At 41.0% G+C, this 23,682-nt stretch overlaps 1 protein-coding gene across 1 annotated transcript; it reads left to right on the forward strand.

The window, feature by feature from the left end:
- The first annotated feature begins 1,902 nt into the window (after positions 1-1,902).
- Positions 1,903-23,601, forward strand: LOC114662330 (tripartite motif-containing protein 16-like). Its single transcript, XM_028815726.2, has 6 exons — positions 1,903-2,401; positions 12,648-12,743; positions 16,636-16,869; positions 16,962-17,121; positions 18,957-19,007; positions 21,791-23,601. The coding sequence occupies exons 1-6, from the start codon at positions 2,057-2,059 to the stop codon at positions 22,321-22,323; spliced, it is 1,419 nt and encodes a 472-aa protein (XP_028671559.2). The 5' UTR covers positions 1,903-2,056; the 3' UTR covers positions 22,324-23,601.
- Positions 23,602-23,682: the final 81 nt, after the last annotated feature.

A 23,682-nucleotide genomic window follows, 5' to 3' on the forward strand; every position in this document is an offset into this window, starting at 1 on the left:
TCAATATTTGCTGTCGCAAGGTTTGTTTTGTCTGCCAGCACAGTCTCAAGAGAATGAAGGAGATATCAGGAGATGGGCTGTTAAACGAGGAGAGCTGGACAGGGCAATAGAAGGGCATCAACAATGCAGCAGGACTGCTATCTGCTCTTTTGTGCAAGGAGGAACAGGAGCAACACTGCCAGTACTCTACAAAATGACCTCCATGAGGTTGGCATCCCCTAGTGGGACCTGTGCACACAGCCTATCACCCTGCAGCTTGATTGGCATTCACCAGAGAATACCACAATTGGCAACTCAGCCATTGGTGCCCCGTTCTCTTCACAGATGACAGCAGGTTCACACTGAGACTTGAAGGATTGTGGAGACGCTATTATCTTTACTGTATATATACGAGGTGGGCAAAAGTAGGTTCACGTCTGTATGTAAAAAGACATGCAAGTCATGATTATACAATAGCTTTATTAACTCAATGGCTTTATTAACTTTATTAACTCAAAAGAATGTCGCAGAAGCACAGCATACTTAGGTATAATGTCATAAATTCTCAAATTGCCTATGTCTCGGATTAGCGCGAATATATCACTCCTGCAAGCGAACTATGATTGTTAGCGCGATGAGAGAAGTCGCAAAATCAAGCAAATTATAGAAAAAAAAAAAAAAAAAAAAAAAAACAGATCTAAATCCGTTAAGTAGTTCTTTCGTCAAAAGTGGACAGACATACAGACAGAGAAACAGACGTTGGATTTTATATAGAGAGAGATATTGATGATATGGTACATATATGTATATGGTATGGTATATATGAATGATGGTAAGTGTATATATATATATATACTCTTTAATAAAATCCTTTTGTGCGTCCAGGTGTCCGTGTGTTTGTGTCTTCTGGTGAAGTGCGCATGCGCGGGGCACTGTGCGATGCGCGATATTACTGTCAGAGAAAGTTAGAGGCGTTTTACGGAAATACAAACCAGTATTACTGCGAGAGGAAATTAAAGGTACACAATACAGTGACGCATATTACAGCCACATACAAGCCAGTATTACTGTCAGAGGAGATTAAAGGCATATTACCGACACGCACGCCTGTATTACCGCCAGAGAAAATTAAAGGTATATTACGGACGTACAAGCCAGCGGACGTACAAGACGGTATTACTGTCACAGAAAATTAAAGACACACAATACACGGCGGCAGCCCACGAAGAACGGTCAGCTCAGCAAGTAAACATCAACAAAAGAAAGGCTGAAAGAAAGAAAAATACGACCAACAAAAAGAATGAGGTCAAAGTCCCTTGCCATTTTATATAGACTGTTCCTACTAATGTTTATGCATTACTGTTCTAGCGCCCGTTATTGTAACGGGCTAAATGACTAGTATATATATAATTAGCAAAACATTTTTGAATCTTGTTTTCATTTTGTCATTGGGGCATTGGGTGTTGCACGATATGGAGGAAAAAATAATTTAAATGATTTTAATACAAGGCTTCACCAGGGCAAAATGTGAAAAACAAGTGAAGCGATCTGAATACTTTCTGAAAGCCCTGTTTATCAATAACTAATTTTAATAACCACACAGTATAATACAGTATTTCTAGCAGGTTTTAAATGTGTCAGCACAGGTTAAGAGAGCAATTTTAAATTAGCGTTCGTACCTACTGCCTGTCACGAGACCCCCGTCAGCCGCGCCCTCCCAATCACACAGCACGCTGGCAAAGGTGCAGAAGCCACAAAGACCTTCATTTCCTTAAGAGCGCTCTCTCTCTCTCTCTCTCTCTCTCTCTCTCTCTCTCTCTCTCTCTCTCTCTCTCTCTCTCTCCCTCTCTCGGTTTCGCCAGTGAGATCACTCGGTATAAAATAGCATTTGCAAGCGTCTGCTTGTTCTGAACGTCTGGGGATCTCCAAGCTACTTTCCCCCCCTGTCTCTCTCTCTTCTGCAAATTATTGGTCACTGGGATCGGACTGGGATCACTGGAGCGTTTTTTTTTTTGCCGGCAACCCAAAACAACCTTCTTCACTCTTCAAATCCTCCCTTACAAATAAAAAAAAAAAAATGATGGAGGAGCTACCGGGGACCACACCTAGCCTCTCTCGGACTGGAAATGTGGACTGCGATTTCTGCACTGGTCAGAAATCCAAAGCGGCCAAGTCCTGCCTGACCTGCCTAGCTTCATTCTGTGAGACTCACGTCCAGCTTCACTTCGAGGGGGGAGCTTGGCAACATCACGAGTTGGTGAACCCAGTGGGAGATCTGCGCCAGAAGCTGTGCGCTAAACACCAGAAATGCGTGGAAGTGTTCTGCAGGACGGATCGCGTGTGCATCTGTTATTTGTGCGCTGCGACTGACCATAAAAATCACGTTACAGTTGAGCTAGAGCTGGAGCGGAGTGAGCAACAGGTAAGACGCTACAGTACGTTTTCTTACCGCTTGATTTGAACGGAGTTTTGTGGTGCAGGAGGAGGCTGCCCACAGTTTCAAACAGGTTTGACTCGGTCAGATTCCGCTGCCTGTTAAGGTCAGTTACATTATCTGTTCCTCTGCTGCGTTTGGTTTCTGCTCAGAATTTGTCATCATCTACTGTAATGAGAAGTCAAGCAAAATGACACCTCTCATTGGTTAACTAAAAAGTTTACAAAATGCATGCTTTTGAGGCAACTCAGGCTCCTTCTTCAGGATTGATTATAACTTGCCTGAGTTACACTGAATATATACTTGTGTCACTTTAGGTATGGATTTAGCAGATTCTACACTGCTGAGGAATTTCTTTGACTGTTTTGATGTCCTGTCATGTCAACTCCATCATGGGACTAAATTTGTTGGCAGAATAAACATGGGTGTGAGCATGATACGATATACTTTGAGTCCAATAGTCCAGTACACAATAAATTTCATATTGTAACGAGTGCCAAGATAAGAACAACACAGCAACGCCTTCCAGGAAGAACAGTTCAAGGTCCATTTACTTAAACTGGTTCACTTTCAATAGAACAGGTAAATCACTGAACCATAAATTGCAACTAAGAAAATGTCCCAACTGTTTAAGGGTCCCGGGGCACATCCCCTGAACAACAAATACCCAAACATCAAGACAGGGCACAACACTTGTTGCCCTGTCACTCCTGTCCACACACACTCATGGTGATGGTAGGTTGCACTCTATCACCCGCGTTTGTACCTGTGGCCAACTCACCCTCCTCTTCTTCCTAAGATGTGGCTCCTGCAACCCTTCCTGATCTGCTGCATGCAGTCTCTCCTAACTCCAAGTTGATCCTCACACCAGTACTTCAGCTCCTTCACCGCCTGTCATTCATTGGGGGTCCTTCTCCAGAGAAAAGCGACTAGACTGATGGCTAAAGGGGACATGCTCTGTCTCTTTATAGATATCTTGAAATTCATTTGGAAGATCTCAGCTTGAATAAGAATCTGATTTGAGATATCTGGAAATGTTTTTGACGTATCATTTTGAGATATCTACAACACAATTACAGATATTCTGATATCTTGAAGCAGTGACGTGCGGTGAGGTTCATGGCTGGTGAGGCCCTGACTCCTTCAGAGTCAGATTTACAAATATATGAACCCAAAAGAGTAGCCTATTTACTATTCAGTTTGGCGGCATGCACACTACTGGTCATGTTTCATATCTCACCAGCATTCTTTCCACACAAACGGTACATATTTAACTAAGAAAGAATGTTATGTTTATAGCGGCGAGAGAGAGCGGAGAGAGCGCATTTGCTCCTCACCCTCCATGTGTTCTAAATTTGCTGTTGCGATTCCACAATTCAAACTCATTCACTAAAAATGAAAGTATAGAGTGGCATACAAAAAAATTGATCGATTTTGACCTTAATTGAAATATTTAGTTGCTTTTAATTCTGATGTTTTAATCAATTTTAATACAGACTGTTCAACAAAAGGATAGCAAGAAAAGCAAAAGAATATTTTATTTAAGGTCAAAATTTAGTTTTTAAATATTGGATTGTTTTTTTCTTAGTCTGATCCCATTTGTTTAATAAAATTGAAAACCGTTTATGGTCTTACCTTTATTTGCGCCTATCCTTCTCCTCGAATATCTCCCTCGCTTTCTTATGTTCCTTTAGTTTTAAAAATCTTAATTTTCCATTTTGGCAGTCAGTTGGAAGAAAAAATAAAAATAAATGGCCCGCTGCAGTGCACTTGACTTTCTGATGTTGCTAACGTACTGGAACCTCTGAGTAGAAGAACAGCAGCAACGAGCACCTGTTGGGCTCACATGCGCCCTCTTCAGGGCGGCACGGTACTCTCTGCCTCGCCACGTGCCTTCTCACTGCGGTTTTATGTCCGATCAGCAAGACTAAATATGTCACACACATTCATTAAAGATATTAGCCAGACTGTGGAAAGTCAGGGTGTATAATAAACCTTATATTAGCGACATCCAGAGAGACAGCGACAGGCACACGAAAACTGCAGGCATCAACCCAGTGTGTCAGGAGAGCGCAGTCCGAGGTGAGGCCCGGCTCATCTTGCTACCGCAACTCACGTTTCTCTCCCTGTATTTGAACATGAAATGCGCAAATTCAGCGATTTTGACTATAAAATGATCCAAATTATTGGAATCATACAGAAAACAAATTTATAGTACAGACCAGTGGACACATTTATTTTATGATATTGTTATTCGTTTTTTCACTTTTCATGATGAGCCTCGCCCACCTCCCCTGACCATACGCCCCTGTCTTGAAGTAACTTAATAGCTTTTTTTTTTTTAAGATATCTGAAAACGTATTTGAGATACCTTGATATCTTGAAATACATTATACAATATCAGAAATGAAGGTATAACCCATTTTAAGATTTCATGAAATTCATTTTAGATATCTGAAATTTGAATCAGTATGAAGGTTTTCAAGTCAGTCATTTCTTCACAAGCATGGTATATGTGCTGTGATAAATAGAGGCACCGTCGATCCCTTGAACCCTCAGACCAGACGTCAGACACCAGATAAAAGTCCAAATATTGAATTTATTATAATAATAATGTGCACAAAGTACCCTCCTCTCCACAACACTCATATAAATCAATACAATAATCAATCCTCCACTCCCAGACGTGTTGCCACCCTTCCACCCAGCTCAGCTCAACGTCTGGGATTTCACAATCCTTTTATAGTCCTTGACCCGGAAGTGGTTCTGTCCCTCAGTCCATGTGACTTTAGAACATTAGAACACTCTAGATGAGAACAGGCCATTCAGCCCAACAAAGCTCGCCAGTACTATCCACTTTCTATCACTTCCAGGTCAGGTAAAAACTTCTCCTTTTCTTCTTCCCGGATGTATATCATTTCTTCCATTCCCATGACTTGGAAATACTTCCGGGCTATACGGAAAGCATAAATCCCTGGGCCTCCCTGCAGCAACTCCTGGTGGCCCCCATGGTATCCAGCAGGGCTGTGCATTAAAACTCCAAGGTCCATGAGGCCCTGCTGGAATTCGAGGCACCTCCATGTTGCAGGGAGGGCTCCATCTGGCGGCCTGGGGGTATTGGCCGGACTGTATGGCCAGCAATCCCTCACAGTGCATTTGACACACAAAACTGTGTGCTAAAGTTAAGCATTTTCTATAATTTTTTAAGAATATTTGCCCACACTGACGCTTTACAATAGAGGCTAGTGGGGTATGGGGCACCACTGGAAAATAAAAGCTTTAAAACACTCCTGAAAACATCTGATACAGTTTTTGAGTATTGGTCCAAGTATTGCAATTACACACACATTGTAAAATAGCTTATATATGTCATTTTTAGAACAAAAAAACACCAATATTATGAGATTCTGTCTTTTTAAAGAAGGCTAGCTGTGCGCGCTCACTCAGTGCTCATCTTCTTCCACAGTAACCTGAGGGGGTGAGGTTTCCTCTCGAAAGATCAAATCACAGTAAACTTTTCATGTCACATGGCGGCTTTTTGTTTTGATTTACTTCTATATTTATGTGAGAATTCATACAAGTGAATAGAAAACATACCCTTACTACAAGAACAATGAAACGATTGATTCCAGATCCCTTTTGTTGTCACATGGAAGGAATGTTTTCTTATATCAAAAGTAAGTACGTTTTTAGGTTACTATTATGCATCTATATCATGCTTGTGAAGAAATAACTTTGACTTGAAAAATATTCTAATCCATCCATCCATCCATCCATCCATCCATCCATCCATCCATCCATCCATCCATCCATTATCCAACCCACTATATCAAAAACCAGAGATCGAAATTTTGACAAATCTAAAGCTTGCATTTCTCCCCCATAGACGATAGGTTGTGGTGGGGGAGGGTGCAAAGCAATAAGGTGACAATATTTTTAGATCTACGGTATAACTTTTTGAAGCTGTAAATTGTACAGTAAATAACTGTTTTTCTTTACAGAACATTACAAAAGAATTGAACATTTGAAATGCATGCACTGTAATAAATAACCATCCATCATTATGTAACAGGTGTCTGGTCACACTTACAGGTAATCTAATTTAGACACCATTAAAATATCTGACTACGCCACCCAGTTTTATTAAGAGACTGGTAACTCCTGAAATTTACCAATAATAGCACACAGGTTTCTTTAAACTGGGCGGCGAGTAAACACACAATGAAAGACACAACAGTAATTTCAGAAAAAAGCAACAGTAAGTTCTATTACACAAGACAATAAAAATACATTAAAAAGATAAACGAACCTAACAAAATCTAAACATATCAGGAACGAATTTCCTTTTTTTAAAAGGAAAACACACAGTCCACACTCTAAAGTCCGTTAAAAGCAAGAATTGGAGGATACAACCTTTAGTGGTGCAGAGTCCAGTTTGTGCACTGTGTTACCCTAACACTTAATCGTTCAACTGTCCATGGATGCACTCTGTTCCCTGGACACTCGTTCCCCTACAGAAGTTGTGTCAAATTGTTGACTCCCTGTCAGCGTCTCTTCGTTGTTCCTTTTTCTTCCACTCTAGACTCCTTGAGTTGCTGGGACCTAGGCACGCCTCATTTCTCGTCTGTCAGCTTTGCTTGGTCCTTTCATGCGGATTCCCTCTCTCGCTGAACCCACATCCGGCGTCTCCTTGTGGAGCTGTCTCTTCCTCCCTAGAAGTGTTGCCGTCCTTGTGCCTCATGTCGTGCCAGCCAGGTACCCTTGTCTGCCTACGAGCCCCTGTGCTCTGCCCGAGTGTCTTGGCAGCGTTCTCAGTGGACTGTCCCCTCTGCCTTCTGTTGCCCAGGAGTTTAAATCTCCTTAAGTCCCTGCTGTTGTCAATCCTGGACAATCAGTTTAATCAATGGCACATCTACATTTCCTGGGCTTAACAATTAATGAAAACACAAGTTAACAAAATGTATTGTTACCAACCATTAATGAGTACAGATCTGCTGATTAGAAACCAATATTGTCAAACATGTTAATTTAATGCATCCTCCAAGGAAGCAGCAGTTCTTTTATCACAACTTGGTTTTGTTTGTAATCTCAACCAGCCAGACTTCAAAGCGGTGACTCCTTTGCAAGACAGCAAATACCCACACAGACAACCCTGACACAATCAGTAACTGGATTATCCAGGAAATCGAAAAACAAGGTCCCCTTCTGACACATCCATTATCCAACCAGCTATATCCTAACTACAGGGTCACGGGGGTCTGCTGGAGCCAATACCAGCCAGCACAGGGCACAAGGCAGGAAACAAACCCCGGGCAGGGCGCCAGCCCACCGCAGGGCACACACACACCAAGCACACACTAGGGACAATTTAGAATCACCAATGCACCTCACCTGCATGTCTTTGGACTGTGGGAGGAAACCCACGCAGACACGGGGAGAACATGCAAACTCCATGCAGGGAGGACCCAGGAAGCGCAAATATTTTAATATATCATGAAATTTTAAAAGGAAGAAATCTTCCTATTGATACAAATTTCAGATATCTAAAATACATTTTTAGATATCTCAATAATAAAACTATAATGATAATCTTATATATAAATAACTATGCGTGGAAGTGTGTGTGTCTGTCTGTCCAGCCCAGAAGTGCAAGGCTACAGCATGAATCTCAAAGAGCCAGCAAGGCAGCCCCAAGTTAACAAGTCGGAAGAAGAAAGAAGTCTGAGGCTACAGCATGAAGCTGAAAGAAAGCGACTCCATCACCAAAGTGAAACCACCGAGGAAAGACAAATGAGAGAGAAACTCGCTTAGCCGCTGATAGACAAGGGGGGCAAGCATGTCCACAAAACGAAACCGATGACTCTGCATTTCAATTTTTTTCTGACGATTTCAATAGTTTCCCGGGCTTACACAGCTAGTAAATTATAATGGGCTATTATTATAGGTGTCCCATGCCCCATTGGCCTCTACTGTAAAGGACCAGCGTGGGCAAGATATTTTATTACACTTTTCGAAAACGCTTAACATTAGAACATGATTTTGCATGGCAAATACATATAGATAGATAGATAGATAGATAGATAGATAGATAGATAGATAGATAGATAGATAGATAGATAGATAGATAGATAGATAGATAGATAGATAGATAGATAGATAGATAGATAGATAGATAGATAGATAGATACTTTATTAATCCCAAGGGGAAATTCACAATATATATATATATATATAGCGTGTTTGTGAAGAAATAACTTTGACTTGAAAAATACCAAACTTATCTTTTAAAATAACATCAAGGCCATTGCGACAGATCTCACATGTGTTTATGATATCACCAATACATCTTAAAATAGCTACATGTCATTTTCAGATGTCTCAGATGCATTACAAGAGATTTCCAAATAGATAGTTCCACTGAACACACAGGCAGTTTTACAGCACGTCATTTTGAGGTTTCTTGACTTGCATTTTTGATGTGCCCACAAAATGTTCACGGATGTAACTGCAAGATACCTTGAAATGTACTTGAGATAGCTAACAGTGCACAGGAGCATTTCAAGATCTTTGTTCTGTGCTAGTGAAAAACCGTGACAAAATAATAATTTGATCTGATTGTTCAGTCCAAGCATCTGTGACTAGAATGACTGGCATTTGGACTGCTGTGTGCAAGTGTGCACTATAATGGACTGGCACAACATCCAGGACTGGTACCTATACTGTGCCCGGTGCTGCCAGGATGGGTTCCAGCTCTTTACTACTCTGCAGCAGAAAAAAAACACAATAATCTGTTTCAAGGTTTATTTCTCTATCAGATTTAGAATTCTCATCTGTTTCTATAAAACAGGCTGTCTGTCTGTAGGAATTTTATACAATTCTACACCTTTGATTGATCTGGACCAAATTTTGCATAGTTTCTCTCAATGACCATACAGACAAGACCGACTACTTTGGAACCCATATTTTTTTTTCTTTTTATAAAATTTTATTGAATTTATTAAAATCAAACAACATTCCATACAAGCAAGTCAAATTTTATAAAACTAGGTTCAAGTCAAGGCAACCTCCACCGATGAGAAAGAAGGATAGGCCAACAGAGTGAAACTTTAATACTAGAAAAGATAAGTAAGTAAATAAACAGAATAAAAAAGGGAAGAGAGTCTGCTTCCTTAATTTAAATGTTTATTCTAAAATGTTATTAATTAGATCCTGCCAGGTTTTAAAAAAGTTGTGCATAGATCCTCTAAGTGAGTATTTGATTTTTTTCCAATTTCAAATAGTATATAACATTGGTTACCCACTGACTTAGAATAGGTGAGTTAGGATTCTTCCAGTTGAGCAACATAAGTCTGCATGCCAATAGTGAAGTAAAGGCCATTACAGTTTGTTTGTCCTTTTCCACTTTAAGCCCATCTGTGAGTCCACCAAACACAGCTGTAAATGGGTTAGAAGGGAGTGTAACACCAAGGCTGTCTGAAAGGCATTTAAAGATTTTGGTCCAGAATGATGTTAATTTGGTGCACACACAAAACATTGAGACCCAGTGAGGCTGGAGCTCGATTGCAACGTTCGCAGGTTGGCTCTTGCCCTGGAAACATTTTGGACAATTTTAAACAAGAGAGATGTGCCCGATAGATTATTTTAAGTTGAATAATTGTATACTTTCCACATGTGGAGCTTGAATGAATTTAGTGCATTGCTGCCTTCCATTCTTTTTCGGAAATGTTGAGTGAGAGATCCATTTCCCAATGTACTCTGGGATCTTTGAAAGGGAGGGACTTTAAAATGTTTTTATATGTTACAGAAGTGCTGCCTGGGTCCTCAAGACTGATCAATATTTTTTCCTGAGTAGAAGAAGGTGAGAGGTGAGGAAAGGTGGGCAGGTTTTGCTTAACAAAAGTTTCTAATTTGAAGGTAGTGAAAGAAATTTGTTGCTGGAAGGTTAAATTTCGAGTGTAATTGTTCATAGGATGCGAAGGCGTTGTCTGTGTACAGATATCTAAGTGATTTAATTCCGAATGTTTTCCAGACTTTAAAAACTGCATTTGTTTGAGACAGAGGAAAAAGGTGGTTATTGTGCAGAGGTGCCACTGATAAAAGCTTCTCTATCTTAAAGTACTTCCTACATTGATTCCATATTCGTATCCATAATGCGCTCTGACCCCAAGGGGTATGCGAAAACTAACAAATTCCTAATACGAGAAATCGTATAAGGCAAAATAAAGAACAAAAAAAAAAAGAACAAATATTCTGAGTGAGTGAAGGACAATGGGGTTATTAGTATATTGGTGATAACTTGTATTTACTGGAGTACAAAGCAAGGAATACAAAGAAGTGCTGCAGGAATTTATTTAAATTTCGGACCAGGCCTGTGTATGTTCATCCATTTGTGTCAATGTCCAGGGTTTTTATAGCTTGTATATTTGCCACCCAGTAAGAAAACTGAAAGTTAGGTAGACCCATGGCACCTTCTACCTTAGTTCTTTGCAGGGTTGCCCTTTGAATGTTTTGAATTCCAAATAATTGAGGTTATGATTGAATCCAACTTCTTAAAAAAACGATTTAAGGATTTGTTGATGTATATTGGAATGCTTTGAAATAGAAAAAGAAGCTTAGGAAGGATATTCATCTTAACAACGTTAATTCTTCTAGCTAAAGCGAGATGAAGGGTGGACCATCTATACAAGTCTTGCTTAAGTTTTTCCACGCAGACAGCAAATTTTTATTGATATGGAGCTTTATGTTTACTTGTGATGTTTACCCCTAGGTATTTAAACTGATCTGCGATGATAAAAGGGAAGGTGTCCAATCTAATATTGTGTGCTGGAGAGTTCACTGGAAAGAGCACACTTTTATTCAAATTAATTCTGAGACTGGAAATCTTTTGAAATTCTGTTAGTGCTGTTAGGACTGCAGGCACAGTATTTTGTGGATCTGATGTATATAAAACCATATCATCTGCATGTAGTGAAATTTTCTCTTCAAGTCCTTCTCTGATAATCCCCTTATTCTCATAAGCATTTTGACAGTGAAATGCCAATGGCTCTATGGCAATTGCAAAAAGCAGTGGTGAGAAGGGGCATTCTTGTCTAGTACCACATTCTAGTAGTCTGAAATAATATTGTTAATACAAACTGAAACTTCTGGACTGGCATACAGTAGTTTGATCCATGCACATATGTTAGGGCCAGAACCAAAATTTTTCCAATGTGGTGAAAAGGTAGTTCCATTCAACCATATCAGATGCATTTTCTACATCCAATGATAATAATATCTCCGGGGTGTTGGACTTTGTGGGTGAATATATTAAATTGAACAGGTGTCGGAGATTGGAAGCTAAGTGTCTGCCTTTAATAAATCTAGTTTGCTCTTGTGATATTATCAAAGGAAGAACCCAAATTTTTGACACTGAGGGTCCCAGTGTTTTTTTTTTTCCCCTGTGGCCAACAGTTTACACACCAGTGCCACCTGCTGGCTCAGATCAAGTGAAACATCTAAACAGACTGAAGCCAAATGTGCAGACAAAATGACCAGAGCTCAACATTACGTACCCAGACAACGCTGTGTGCTGCTCCTGTCTACTGTAATATACAAAGGAGTATTGTGTGCTTTTGCAGGGGGGAATGCTGGGTGAGGCTTCATCGAGAGTGGATGTGCAGAACAACACAAAGGAGAATCGACAGGTTTTTTAAACTCCTGCTTTGTCATAATTTAAGCGCTAGGAACTGCCCAACTTGAACTAAATGTATGAGTTAGACATGACAGCATTCATTGCTACAACCCAGCAAGGAGTTACCGCAAGTCTGGAATCCAACTTGACCCAAAAAGAACAAATTCTCAACTCACGAGAGCAGAGACGTTGATAGAGAAGCAGTGTGGATGATGGACGGGACTGCTAGCAATAACAACAGGGTCACTATTTAAAAAACTCATAAAGCTCTGATTTATTTTCTTAGCCTATTCTATAAATGTACCTGGGCAACAGTGGGTGCTTCAGCTATTAATTAATAAGAAACTAGTGGAGAAAGCACTTTACAATGCTTTACAATGATATTGTTCTTTCAGTTTTATATGATAATGAATGGTTTATTTAAAAAAATAAATAAATAAAGCTTAACATTTTACCGAAATTGAATGTATTTCTGTGCTGTTCTTTAGTCTCAATTGTGCATAGTGCAATTTGAATTTGACGTTAAGTGTGTTAATGAGAAATGAACAATGCTTTATCATATAGAAGCTGCTTGACGAATCACTACTAGAAATCAAGAAGGAGACCGTGGAAAGACAGAAGGAGCTGGAGGCGATGGAATGTTCTAAACGCCTCATTAAGGTGAGAATTGTGTTGAAACACCATTACAAACTTCTAGTCAAATAATGCATTGTTTTAATAGTGCATTGTAAATAGATCTTAAAAAACGTGAAATGGATGACATGAAAGCACATAAAGCTTTTATCAGGTCAGATGTGCTGAAAGGATGGCACTGTGGCCCAGTGGTAGCACTGCTACCTCTCAGTAAGGAGGCCAGGGTTCGCTTAGCAGGTCCTCCCTATGTGGAGTTTGCATATTCTCCCCGCGTCCGTGTGGGTTTCCTCCAGGTGATTCAGTTTCCTCTCACAGGTTAGTTGAATTGGCGACACTAAATTGGCCCTGGTGTGTGTATTTGGGCTGTGATGGACTGGCGCCCTGTCCAGGGTTTGTTCCTGCCTTGTGTCCTATGCTAGCTGGGTTAGGCTCCAGCAGACCCCCGCTCAGATCTAACTAGGTATGAAGCTGACTGACTGCTCTATTTTTGATTACAATCTAAACTCTCCTAACTCTCCATTATGCTGGGCAATCTGAGTTCTGCTGTACTTATTTGTAATTCTGTTGACTGCAATTTGATAAATGAAACAATTGGAATTGGTATTTGGTTTGGGGAAGCAATGATCATCTCAAATATGCAACTTAAACGTGAGCTACAAGTTAACTTGTATCACATTTAGCCTGTCAAGATATCTCAACATACTGTCACTATTTCTGAAATGTTAATTTGATTTGTCCTTCTCGGCCACCATACGCGATAGACGCAGCCAGCTTCTGAGCACAATAGACTCCAGAGCTCCACTCCGTTGAGGAGATTGTTGCTTTATATTATACATCAGTGATAACACCTTGTTACACTATAGTTAAGATTAGTGTATAGGGAGGGTTATCTGACTCAAGTCAAGCAAACCAAGTAATAAAAACCTGCAATCCAATTGGCTGTCGAGCAGAAGCTACTGAATCGTGGGGCTACAGACGTCTGCTTCTGGACCCATCTCTCTCAATGATCTTTACTAATGCATGTCACTTACCAGCTATAGTGCTGCCATTTAGTGGATAGCCATAGATTTTTTTTTTGCTGGTAATGAGAAGTAAAGCAAAATGACACCTTTTATTGACTAACTAAAAAGATTACAATATGCAAGTTTTCGAGGCAACTCAGGCCTGTATATCTTGCCTGAAGAAGGGTACATCTTGCCAAGAAGGGTACACCGTACTCTTTAGAAAGGATGCCCAGGGATCTTTTATGACCACAGAGGTTCAGGTCCTCAGTTTTATGTCTCATCCAAAGGCCAGTGCCATTTTTACAGCATGGTGTCTCTTTCACCGCACTTGGGCATTGGGATCCACATTCAGACCACAAGATAGGCACCCCCTGCTGGTTACCAACACCTCTTCCAGCAGTAACCCAAGCTTTCCTAGATGGTCTCCCATCCAAGTACTGGTCGGGCCCAAACATGCTTAGCTTCAGGTGGATGACCTCTTCTGAAGTGCATGTGGTATGGCTGCTGGATAATAGACAAGTAACTAACTTATTCAGTATGTCCTTACAGTCTGCATGGTTAGAAACAACACTGGTACCATTCTGAGAAAGAAAGGTAATTTGTACTGTTGGAATGATAAAAGTGTTTGGAATTGCAGTGCAGTGAATCCAATCTCTCTAACCCCAAATTATGGAGTCAACCGAATAACTGAGCTCTCAGTGCAAAGCTGTGTCAGTGGTGTCCAGGAAGTGTAGTTTGTTGAGGATGTTTTTATTAGATAAAAGAGCATGAGAGTCAACTTTTTAATACATGTTAAAAAATTAAAAACCAACACCAGTACGGTGGCTTCACTCGCACTACCCTAAACCCGGCCTTATCTATCCTTGATCGTTGATTTCAAAATTTATGTTTTGTGAAAACTTGGAAAATCACATTGTCATTTTATGGGAGAAGATGTAATTCAGAGGGTATCTAAGGAATTAATCCCAACTCCTTCTCTGTAATCTAGAGAGAAAATGTAAGAGTAGAGTATTGCATCTGTGACTCATAATTTACAGAAGAAGAACACTTTTGTACGACTCAACCATTTTACGACCAAGCAGTACATTTTCCTTTGGTCTGATTGCTAAAGGCCATTTTCAGCTTCAACACTCAACTCTCCTTCACATTCCCTGACCCCAGAATTCAAGAGTCAAGGTTTTATTACGTTAAACTTGGGTGACATACAGTCTTTCACAGGCAACTGTCGCCTTGTTTTTCAGTGAAGAACATTTTTGAAATGCCCAGACACCACTGCCTGTTATTTCAAAAATAAAAAAAATCCCATGTAAACTATGGACCTTCAGTTAATTTTTGGTAGAACAAGTTGATGGACATTAATGTCTACTTTGTTTATTGCCCTGACTTGCTTCTGACTAGTAATTTGCTAGTAATTCTGCCTGCACCTCTGCTGCTCACAAGTACTTTATTAGTGCCAGAAGGATCATGACTAGATCTATATGATCACAACAATGAGTTCTGAATAAATACCTACAACAGGGGTGTCCAACTCCGGTCCTGGTGGGCTGCAGTGGCTGCAGGTTTTCATTCTAACCCATTTCTTAATCAGTGAGCAGTTTTCACTGCTAATTAACTCCTTTTCCCTTCATTTTAATAGCCCTGTTTTTAAGGATTCAGTCTCCTGAATTCATTAAATGGCAGCCAAACAAAAAATGAGATGTGACACGAGGCAACAGATGACCAGGTAAATTGGAACGTCAGACTCCAGCCAATTTCACTCCAACCATTTTCTTAATGGGAAGCCAATTCTTGCTGTTAATTAAAGCCGTTATTGAGTACTAGACAAAGAGCCCGTTTCGACAACGTAAGATGAAACGCGCACGAGTGCAATAGTAATAAGTATAAGCACCACAAACCTGATATAGGTGTATTGAATGAATGCGTAATTAGGCCTCGAGCTATAGTCGAAATCACCTTTCAGGCCTCTAGAGCTTTAATCGAAGTCACCTTTCTCTTTGAATTTTTGCGGCCGTAAATCCGCCTCCTCCCGCGATGTTGGGGTTGGATGTCAGTCGAAGTCGCCTTTCTCTTTGAATTTTCGCAGCCGTAGTCGTCTTTCTCTTTGAATTTTCGCGGCCGTAAATCCGCCTCCTGCCGCAATGTCGGTCTCGTAAGGTTTTTCGGGCAGCTGCGCAGAAGGCGACTGCGCATTCGGCTTCGGACGTGAGTGAGTGAGTGAGTGAGTGAGTGAGTGAGTGAGTGAGTGAGTGAGTGAGTGAGTGAGTGAGTGAGTGAGTGAGTGAGTGAGTGAGTGAGTGAGGAGACTGGCGAATTATGTATTAAGATTAGGACTTGTTGCTGCTCTCATTCTGCCACAGCAGATTGTTAATTTTCTGGGTTTTTTTTATGACCATCGTCAAGATGTTTTGGTGACCTAAGCAGACCAACACAGCTGAGACCTTCACCTTTCTTTATTTTCAGGTTAGCTGGTCATGTGGTGGCTTGTTTTGTGTCTCATTATTGTTTGGTTGCTCATTAAGGAAAAAGAAACAACTAAGGGGTCTGAGTCATGTCAATTAAAATGAAGGCGAAACAAGTTAACTAGCAGCAAAAACGACTCACTAATTAAGAAAATGGTTAGAATGAAAACCTGAAGCCACTGCAGACCACCAGGACCAGAGCTGGATACTCCGATCTACAATGTAAGCATGGCAGTTTTTGCCTCTTTTTTTAGTAGAACAGCTCAACCTCTTTCAGGTGGACAGGATTACCTGTTGCCACCACAGTACAGGTTTTCAATGAAATTCAGTTTTTGTTTTCTACTTGGCCATTTGAGGACATGCCCTTTCTTTTCACTTTGTCTTGAAGATGGTTGTCTTATGGAAAAGGTACCTTTGAGAATGTCATACTGAATAGTAACTGTATTTCTCAATCAGAAGTCAGCAGAGAGAGATATGAAGGAATGTAAGGATGCCTTCCATGCCTTGCTCTGCTCCATTGATGAAGTCCACAGGAAAGTCATGGAGTACATCAGCGATCTAGAGAAGCGAGAACTGAGGAGAGCTGAAGAAGCCATGAAACAACTGGAAAAGGAGATAGAGGAACTGAAGAGGAGAGATGCTGAGCTGACTAAGCTTTCCGAGACAGATGACCACATCCACTTCCTCCAGGTGAGGGTGGGAGGACATATTTGAAGGGGACTCCATTTTGACTATTTTATTTCTTCCTCTGAGCTGTTTAACTCTTGATTTTTTTAATGCAGGCATATTCGGTTTACCAAATGCAGCCTGAAGAGAAAGACCCACTCCACTTCATTGCCTATACAGACTTCTTTTCAATGAGCATGAAAAATGCCATCCATAATGTGAAAGAGCGAATTGAAAAGATCTCCCAGCATGGAAGAGAACAAAATCCTATGTCGGGTATAAAGCAGTTATCTAAACAAGGGGTCTGCAAAGTCAGTCCTGGAGGGCTGTCGTGACTGTAGGTTTTTGTTCCAACCCAGTCACATAATTAGAAACCAATCCTTGCCGAGAACCAGTCATATTTAATATTATGGCTTGCTAGTGTTTTCATTCCTGCATTGTACATTTTCTCGATTTCTGCCCTTCCCCGCCATAACCTATCATATGTGGGGGAGAAGCAAAAGCTTTAGATTCGTTAAAAATTTCAATCTGTTGTTTTCTAGGGTCCCCTGGTACCGAAAACATTGATATCTCAATGATGGATGTGTGTCTGCCTGTCTGTGTGTCACGGTTTCTTGAGGACGGTCCAGAGCTAAAATGGCTGAACGGTAAAATACCAAACCTGAAATTTACGCCTGTTATGAGATGGCGATGTGCTGATTAGTTTTTCAGCCAAATCGTGCAAGAGGCATCCACAGGAACCCTCAAATACCGGAATTCTGCAATTAATTATGAATTCTTCTCGTCAATTACTATCGTAATGAGTTATGTTATGATCAGAAAGTCAGCAACAGAGCGGTAAATAATTGCTGAAATGTTATAGAATAGTTCGGGTAACCTGGTTCCTAGGCCGCAAAGCCTACTGATGCTCACATCCGAAATTATTTAATTTCCAAGGATATCATTGAAATGATTTGTTGCCTGAAATAGATTAGTAATCCTCAGTCCTTCACTTTTTTCTCTTCAGTTTACTTCCAGATATTTTATTAATCCTGATAGTTCGGAATGAATACACACTGGTATAAATGGAAACAAGTTTGATGGAGAACTGCTGGCTCCTTTGTCATTTGTATTTTATTGCTAATGATAAATGTGGCCACCAGGGGATGTACCAACACCTCAAACCTAAGACACCACTACCACAGACACAGTCCTGGCTTCAAACCCAGTTGTTTTATTTAACCACCCAAGTGTACCTGATACAAGTTTATTCCTCACACATCTATGAAGGGTTCCCGATAGTATAGCGCAGAACTGTCTTCAGTCCTTTATTCTCTCCAATCTCCTCCACTCCACCCAGGAGAGTGTTGTCCATCTGCTTTCCCGATTCTGACCCCCTGAACTGAGTGGTGGACTCTCTATTAACTCCACACCCGGCAGTAATTGATCTACTGCCTCCAGGAAGCACAGACAGGACCACAATGGTTCTTGTATCATCACTATCCTAGAGCTCCCCCTGGGAATCCCCATACAACCTGACAGGGCAGGCCCATAGGACCACAACTCCCATGATGCCTTGCAGGCATCCATAATGCTAGACAGGATGCTATCATTCCATGCACAGGTGGATGCTCTGCCCATAGCAGACAGTCTTCCATTGTGCTTTCCATCCCTGTTCCCAAGTCCATCCTAAGTGTCTCTCAGTGGCTGTTAGGATGCCTACCCAGATGTAGCCAATGGAATTTCCTGCTGTGGAATGGAGATCATGTCAATCCCTCACTGACCTTCTATTATCAAGGCCTCCTGGCCATGTAATTGAGTGGGGCCCGCACTGGTTTGTCCACCACACAAGCAATTAAAAAACAGCAAATGCAGCTCTTTAATACTAAAAGAAGCCATTAAGGATGGGGAATCTTAACAAGTGAGACATCTAAAATGAAGCATAAAGTGAGCGATAAGCGATTCAACAATAATTAGCTTCTCATTAAGAAACTGGGTTGGATCAAAAACCTGCAGTAACTATAGCCCTCCAGGACCGATTCTGCAGACCCCTGACCGAAACAATATGACACAACTTCAAATGAATAATCTAGTACTAAAATTATACTTTTCTCTTTTTTATTTTATTGTAGCTTCCTTCTTGCCTCAGACATTTCCACAAACCAGAGAACAGTTTTTAGAATGTAAGTCTCAATTTCATTTTATTATCATTTTCCATCATATATCTTGGTAATGCATTGACATAGCAGAACTGCACGCGACAATGCCATTAAAGATCCGGCCAGTTCAAAAGACGTCTGCACTGGGAAGTGTGCTGCAGTGGTGTTTGTGGCAGGAATATTCTAATGGAGGTACATTTCCTTTATGCGTGTAGTCTTCTCTAACGTGAACATTAACTTATCTAACTAATTGTGAAATGGAGTCAAGGCCAGAATGAGACCAGAATTTGCCTGCCTAGAAAAGGCCTCACCCTGGTGGGCTTAATCCCAGCCAGAAACAGATTGGCAGCACCTGGCACAAAGAACATTTCACAAGCTACAAAAAGTAATATTGGAAAAAAATTGCTTGAGAAGATAAAGATGATGCTTGTTATAAACACTTTAGGAAAATTGAAATGAATCAAGGAAGCTTATGATTTATGTTGCAGCACATCTGTCGGGGCTGTGCCCCACTGGCCTTCAATGCAGAGATGCCCTTGTTGTTATATGAGTTGCTTTGACAGTGCCATACCTGTAACTCTGCAAGATGCCTGAATATCCTGGGCATTGGCAGGGAATCCTGGGTATCTATTAGGTAGAACCATCAGTGCAGATCAGAGAAAAGGAGACTCCTGGGAAGAGACATATACCTGTAATATTCTCCCGGGATGTTAAGGGGTGCACAATTTTTTCTGTGCTTTTTATAGGCACTGCATCTAGTAGGGTGGATATTCTTCCTCCCATCCCATTACTAGAACAACCCTCCTCTCTAACACCTCCCATTCCTCTTAGTTGTGTTTTTACTTTCTCGTATACAAAGTATAGGGAAAGTATTGGAATCGTTCAAAAATTCAATGTCGAGATTTTGATGAATCTAGACATTTTAGACCTCCCTGACTTTCTTGTATACGAAGTATAGGGAAAGTATCGGAATCATCCAAAAATTCCTTTTCGAGATTTTGATGAATCTCGACATTTTAGACCTCCCTGATTCCAAAAATACCGTTTTTGGAATTATGTCTGTGTGTATGTAAACACGATAAACTGAGTACGATTTCACTTCGGTCAACCAAATTTTGCATACAAGTATTAGGTACAAAACATAGATTTCGTTCAACTTTTGGGCTATTTCCGTTAACCAGAAGTGGTATTTTACCTTTTATTCATGCAGCTGTAGAGTCTGATTTATTCAGCTTTACTTTTATAATAATTGTTCAATATATTATTAATTTGATTTGATTTGTTGTTGAATGGTTATTTTAATAGATAGATAGATAGATAGATAGATAGATAGATAGATAGATAGATAGATAGATAGATAGATAGATAGATAGATAGATAGATAGATAGATAGATAGATACTTTATTAATCCCAATGGGAAATTCACATTCTTCAGCAGCAGCATATTGATACAATAAATAATATTAAATTAAAGAATGATAATAATGCAGGTGAAAAACAGACAATAACTATGTATAATGTTAAATGTTAACGCTTACCCCCCTGGATGGAATTAAAGAGTCGCATAGTTTGGGGGAGGAACGATCTCCTCAATCTGTCAGTGGAGCAGGACATTGACAGCAGTCTGTCGCTGAAGCTGCTCTTCTGTCTGGAGATGATACTATTAATTGGATGCAGTGGATTCTCCATAATTGATAGGAGCCTGCTGAGCGCCCGTCGCTCTGCCACAGATTTTAAACTGTCCAGCTCCATGCCAACAATAGAGCTTGCCTTCCTCACCAGTTTGTCCAGACGTGAGGCGTCTTTCCTCTTAATGCTGCCTCCCCAGCACACCACTGCGTAGAAGAGGGTGCTCGCCACAACTGTCTGATAGAACATCTGCAGCATCTTATTGCAGATGTTGAAGGACGCCAGCCTTCTAAGGTAGTATAACCGGCTCTGTCCTTTCTTGCACAAAGCATCAGTATTGGCAGTCCAGTCTAATTTATCATCCAGCTGCACTCCCAGATATTTATAGGTCTGCACCATCTGCACACAATCACCTTTGATGATCACTGGGTCTATGAGGGGTCTGGGCCTCCTAAAATCCACCACCAGCTCTTTGGTTTTGCTGGTGTTCAGGTGTAGGTGGTTTGAGTCGCACCATTTAACAAAGTCATTGATTAGGTCCCTATACTCCTCCTGTACATAATATACAAATATAATCATTGTCTTGCAGTTTACTCCTCAAATATCCATCCCCATATTTGATTTGATTTGTTGTCCATGGCTCTTTAGTGTACAAAATATAAAAATACTTGCTTCGCTCACCTACCCCCACCCAATATCCCCAAAGGCCACAGGGGTGCGCTACGCTCCAGCCACTTTGCATCACTGCCTAACGTGTTTTCAATTGGGTGGGTGAACACACACTGAGGAAATGCGCTCTGATCAGCTGCTGGCTGTCTGCTAGCTGCTACCGAGCTGCGTGTTCTGCTTGTTGCGCTGCACATCGACCATTTAAAAGCCTGTACAGCAGCTGTCCTTTTATCTCACTGCCTTGTCTCGCGGGACGTCAAATTGTCTTCCAAGAAGACCACATATCGTCTCCTTCCATGCCTTCCCAGATTTTTTTTTTAATAGGGAGATAATCATTATCTTGCAGTTTACTCCTCAAATATCCATCCCCATATCTGAGTATACGAGAAAGTCTAGGGGAGACCACTCCCGATTTTTATTCTGAGAACACCCCCAATTGTTCCCTGTTTACTGACACATTACAGTTTTTACTCAATAGAAAATTTTCTTTTCTGTTCTTCTTGATCAGGCTCCTGCTCGCTTTCCTTGGACCCAAACACAGCAAACAAATTCCTCTACCTTTCAGAAGGGAACAGAAGGATGACTCTGGTGCACACTTCTCAGCCATATCCAGACCACCCAGAGAGATTTGACTGGTGGTCCCAAGTCCTCTGCACACAGGGTCTTTTTAGGTCATGCTTTTACTGGGAGGTGCAATGGACTGGAAGCAAGGCTGTCATTGGAGTCACATACAGAGGGATTAACAGGAAAGAGAAATGTGACACGTGTATCCTTGGACAGAATGGCAAATCCTGGAGTTTGAGATGTTCTGATTCTGGCTTCTCTGCCCAACATAATAAGAAGGAAACTAAAATCACTGCACATCCTTGCCACAGAATAGGAGTGTATCTTGACTGTCCAGCTGGCTCTTTGTCCTTTTATAGTGTCTCGGACACAATGACCCACCTGTACAGCTTTAGAAGCACTTTCAAGGAGCCCCTATATCCTGGTTTCTGGGTTTATTCCCATAAATCAAGTATCACAATCTGCCAGTTAAAGTAGAGTTCCCTGAGGTGAATATTGATCAACACCATGATTGAGAATATTGTAATATGTCCCACAAGAACAACAATTATATGACACTATAGAGTGAAAAGCTTTGCTATGGTGTGGCAAGCAATATTTACAAAATTACCCATTAAAACATTTATTGAAAAATATATACATACATATATCAATATACTGTATTTTCAAACATTCTTAATTCATTTCAGGGAAGATAAACCTATTTTGGCAGCATTGGGTGCAAGGCAGGAAACAATACTGGATGAGGCACCAGAAGTTAATAAACATAAACCTACTTAATCCAATTCAAGAAGGGGTGGTGGGGGGCGTTGTATTACAGCAGCACTGTTCAGGTCAGGTCAGGTTGGGGAGCATGCACTGGTACAGTATGTTGCCACACTCACCACACAACGAAACAGCTTGGGATCCTGGTTGGCAAACCCCCCAGGCAGACACACGGTCTAGTTCCACCCTCCAGAAATGACCTTCTATCTGCCGCAGCCAGGAGTTATGTGAGCGTCCCCTTGGCCTGATCCAACTGTTCAGGTCCTCAACAATGAGAGTCATCCTCAGGGAATTGCACCACATGGCCACAGTGCCATAACTGACAGCCCCTCACAATGCAGGTAATGTGCCTCATTCGGGACTCCATGAGCAACACAAAGTCAGGCCAGCGGTACCCAAGGATTCTCTGAAGACACACAGTACCGAAGGAGTCCAGGCTTCATCTCAGGTCAATGGATAGCATACATGTCTCTCAACCATATAGCAAGACAGGAAGCACCAGAACTCTAAAGAATAGGACCTTTGCCCTTTCCAGCGACCTTATGACTCCCCCCCATGCTCTCAATGATGACTCGTCGTATGAAGTCAGCACTGTTCACAAGGTGGGGAAATAACCTGGACGGAATGTCAGACCTTTGCATGTTCAAACTCACTGGAGTCACCAGTTAATGTCACCTCAAAGTCTTTGGAAATGTGTGAACAAAACCAGGGAGAACTCCAGATTGGTACAGGATTTGAAACAATCCTGCCTAACATTTAATATAATAATGCTAAAAGAATGTTTTTACTTAACTCTTTGAAGGCTGAATATATTTTCCAAAAAACACAGTTTTCTGAAAAGCACACAAAGCAATGGTTTCATACATAAATCAACATAAATGTCTGTTGTTGTGTGCTGTGGCTGCTGACAGCAGCGTCTAGTAATGGGGGTGACTTGATGGCCAACAGGAATATGTGGTGGGCCGGCTGCTTGGTTGTTGCAGCACGACGCCATCTGTTTTGTGTCTCTTGTCATTACAAGTGGCGGTCCTACCAGGTGAACATTGCTGTAGGCACGTCAGCTGCACGATT

This window comes from Erpetoichthys calabaricus, chromosome 12 (genome assembly GCF_900747795.2).
Source record: "Erpetoichthys calabaricus chromosome 12, fErpCal1.3, whole genome shotgun sequence".
Classification (NCBI taxonomy): Eukaryota; Metazoa; Chordata; class Cladistia; order Polypteriformes; family Polypteridae; genus Erpetoichthys; species Erpetoichthys calabaricus.

Excerpts from the sequence above, each read along its gene's own strand:
- LOC114662330 (XM_028815726.2), top strand. The coding sequence starts at position 2,057 with ATGATGGAGGAGCTACCGGGGACCACACCTAGCCTCTCTCGGACTGGA. Across the intron at positions 16,870-16,961 it reads ACCACATCCACTTCCTCCAG|GCATATTCGGTTTACCAAAT; the intron begins GTGAGGGTGGGA and ends TTTTTAATGCAG. Across the intron at positions 17,122-18,956 it reads AGAACAAAATCCTATGTCGG|CTTCCTTCTTGCCTCAGACA; the intron begins GTATAAAGCAGT and ends ATTTTATTGTAG.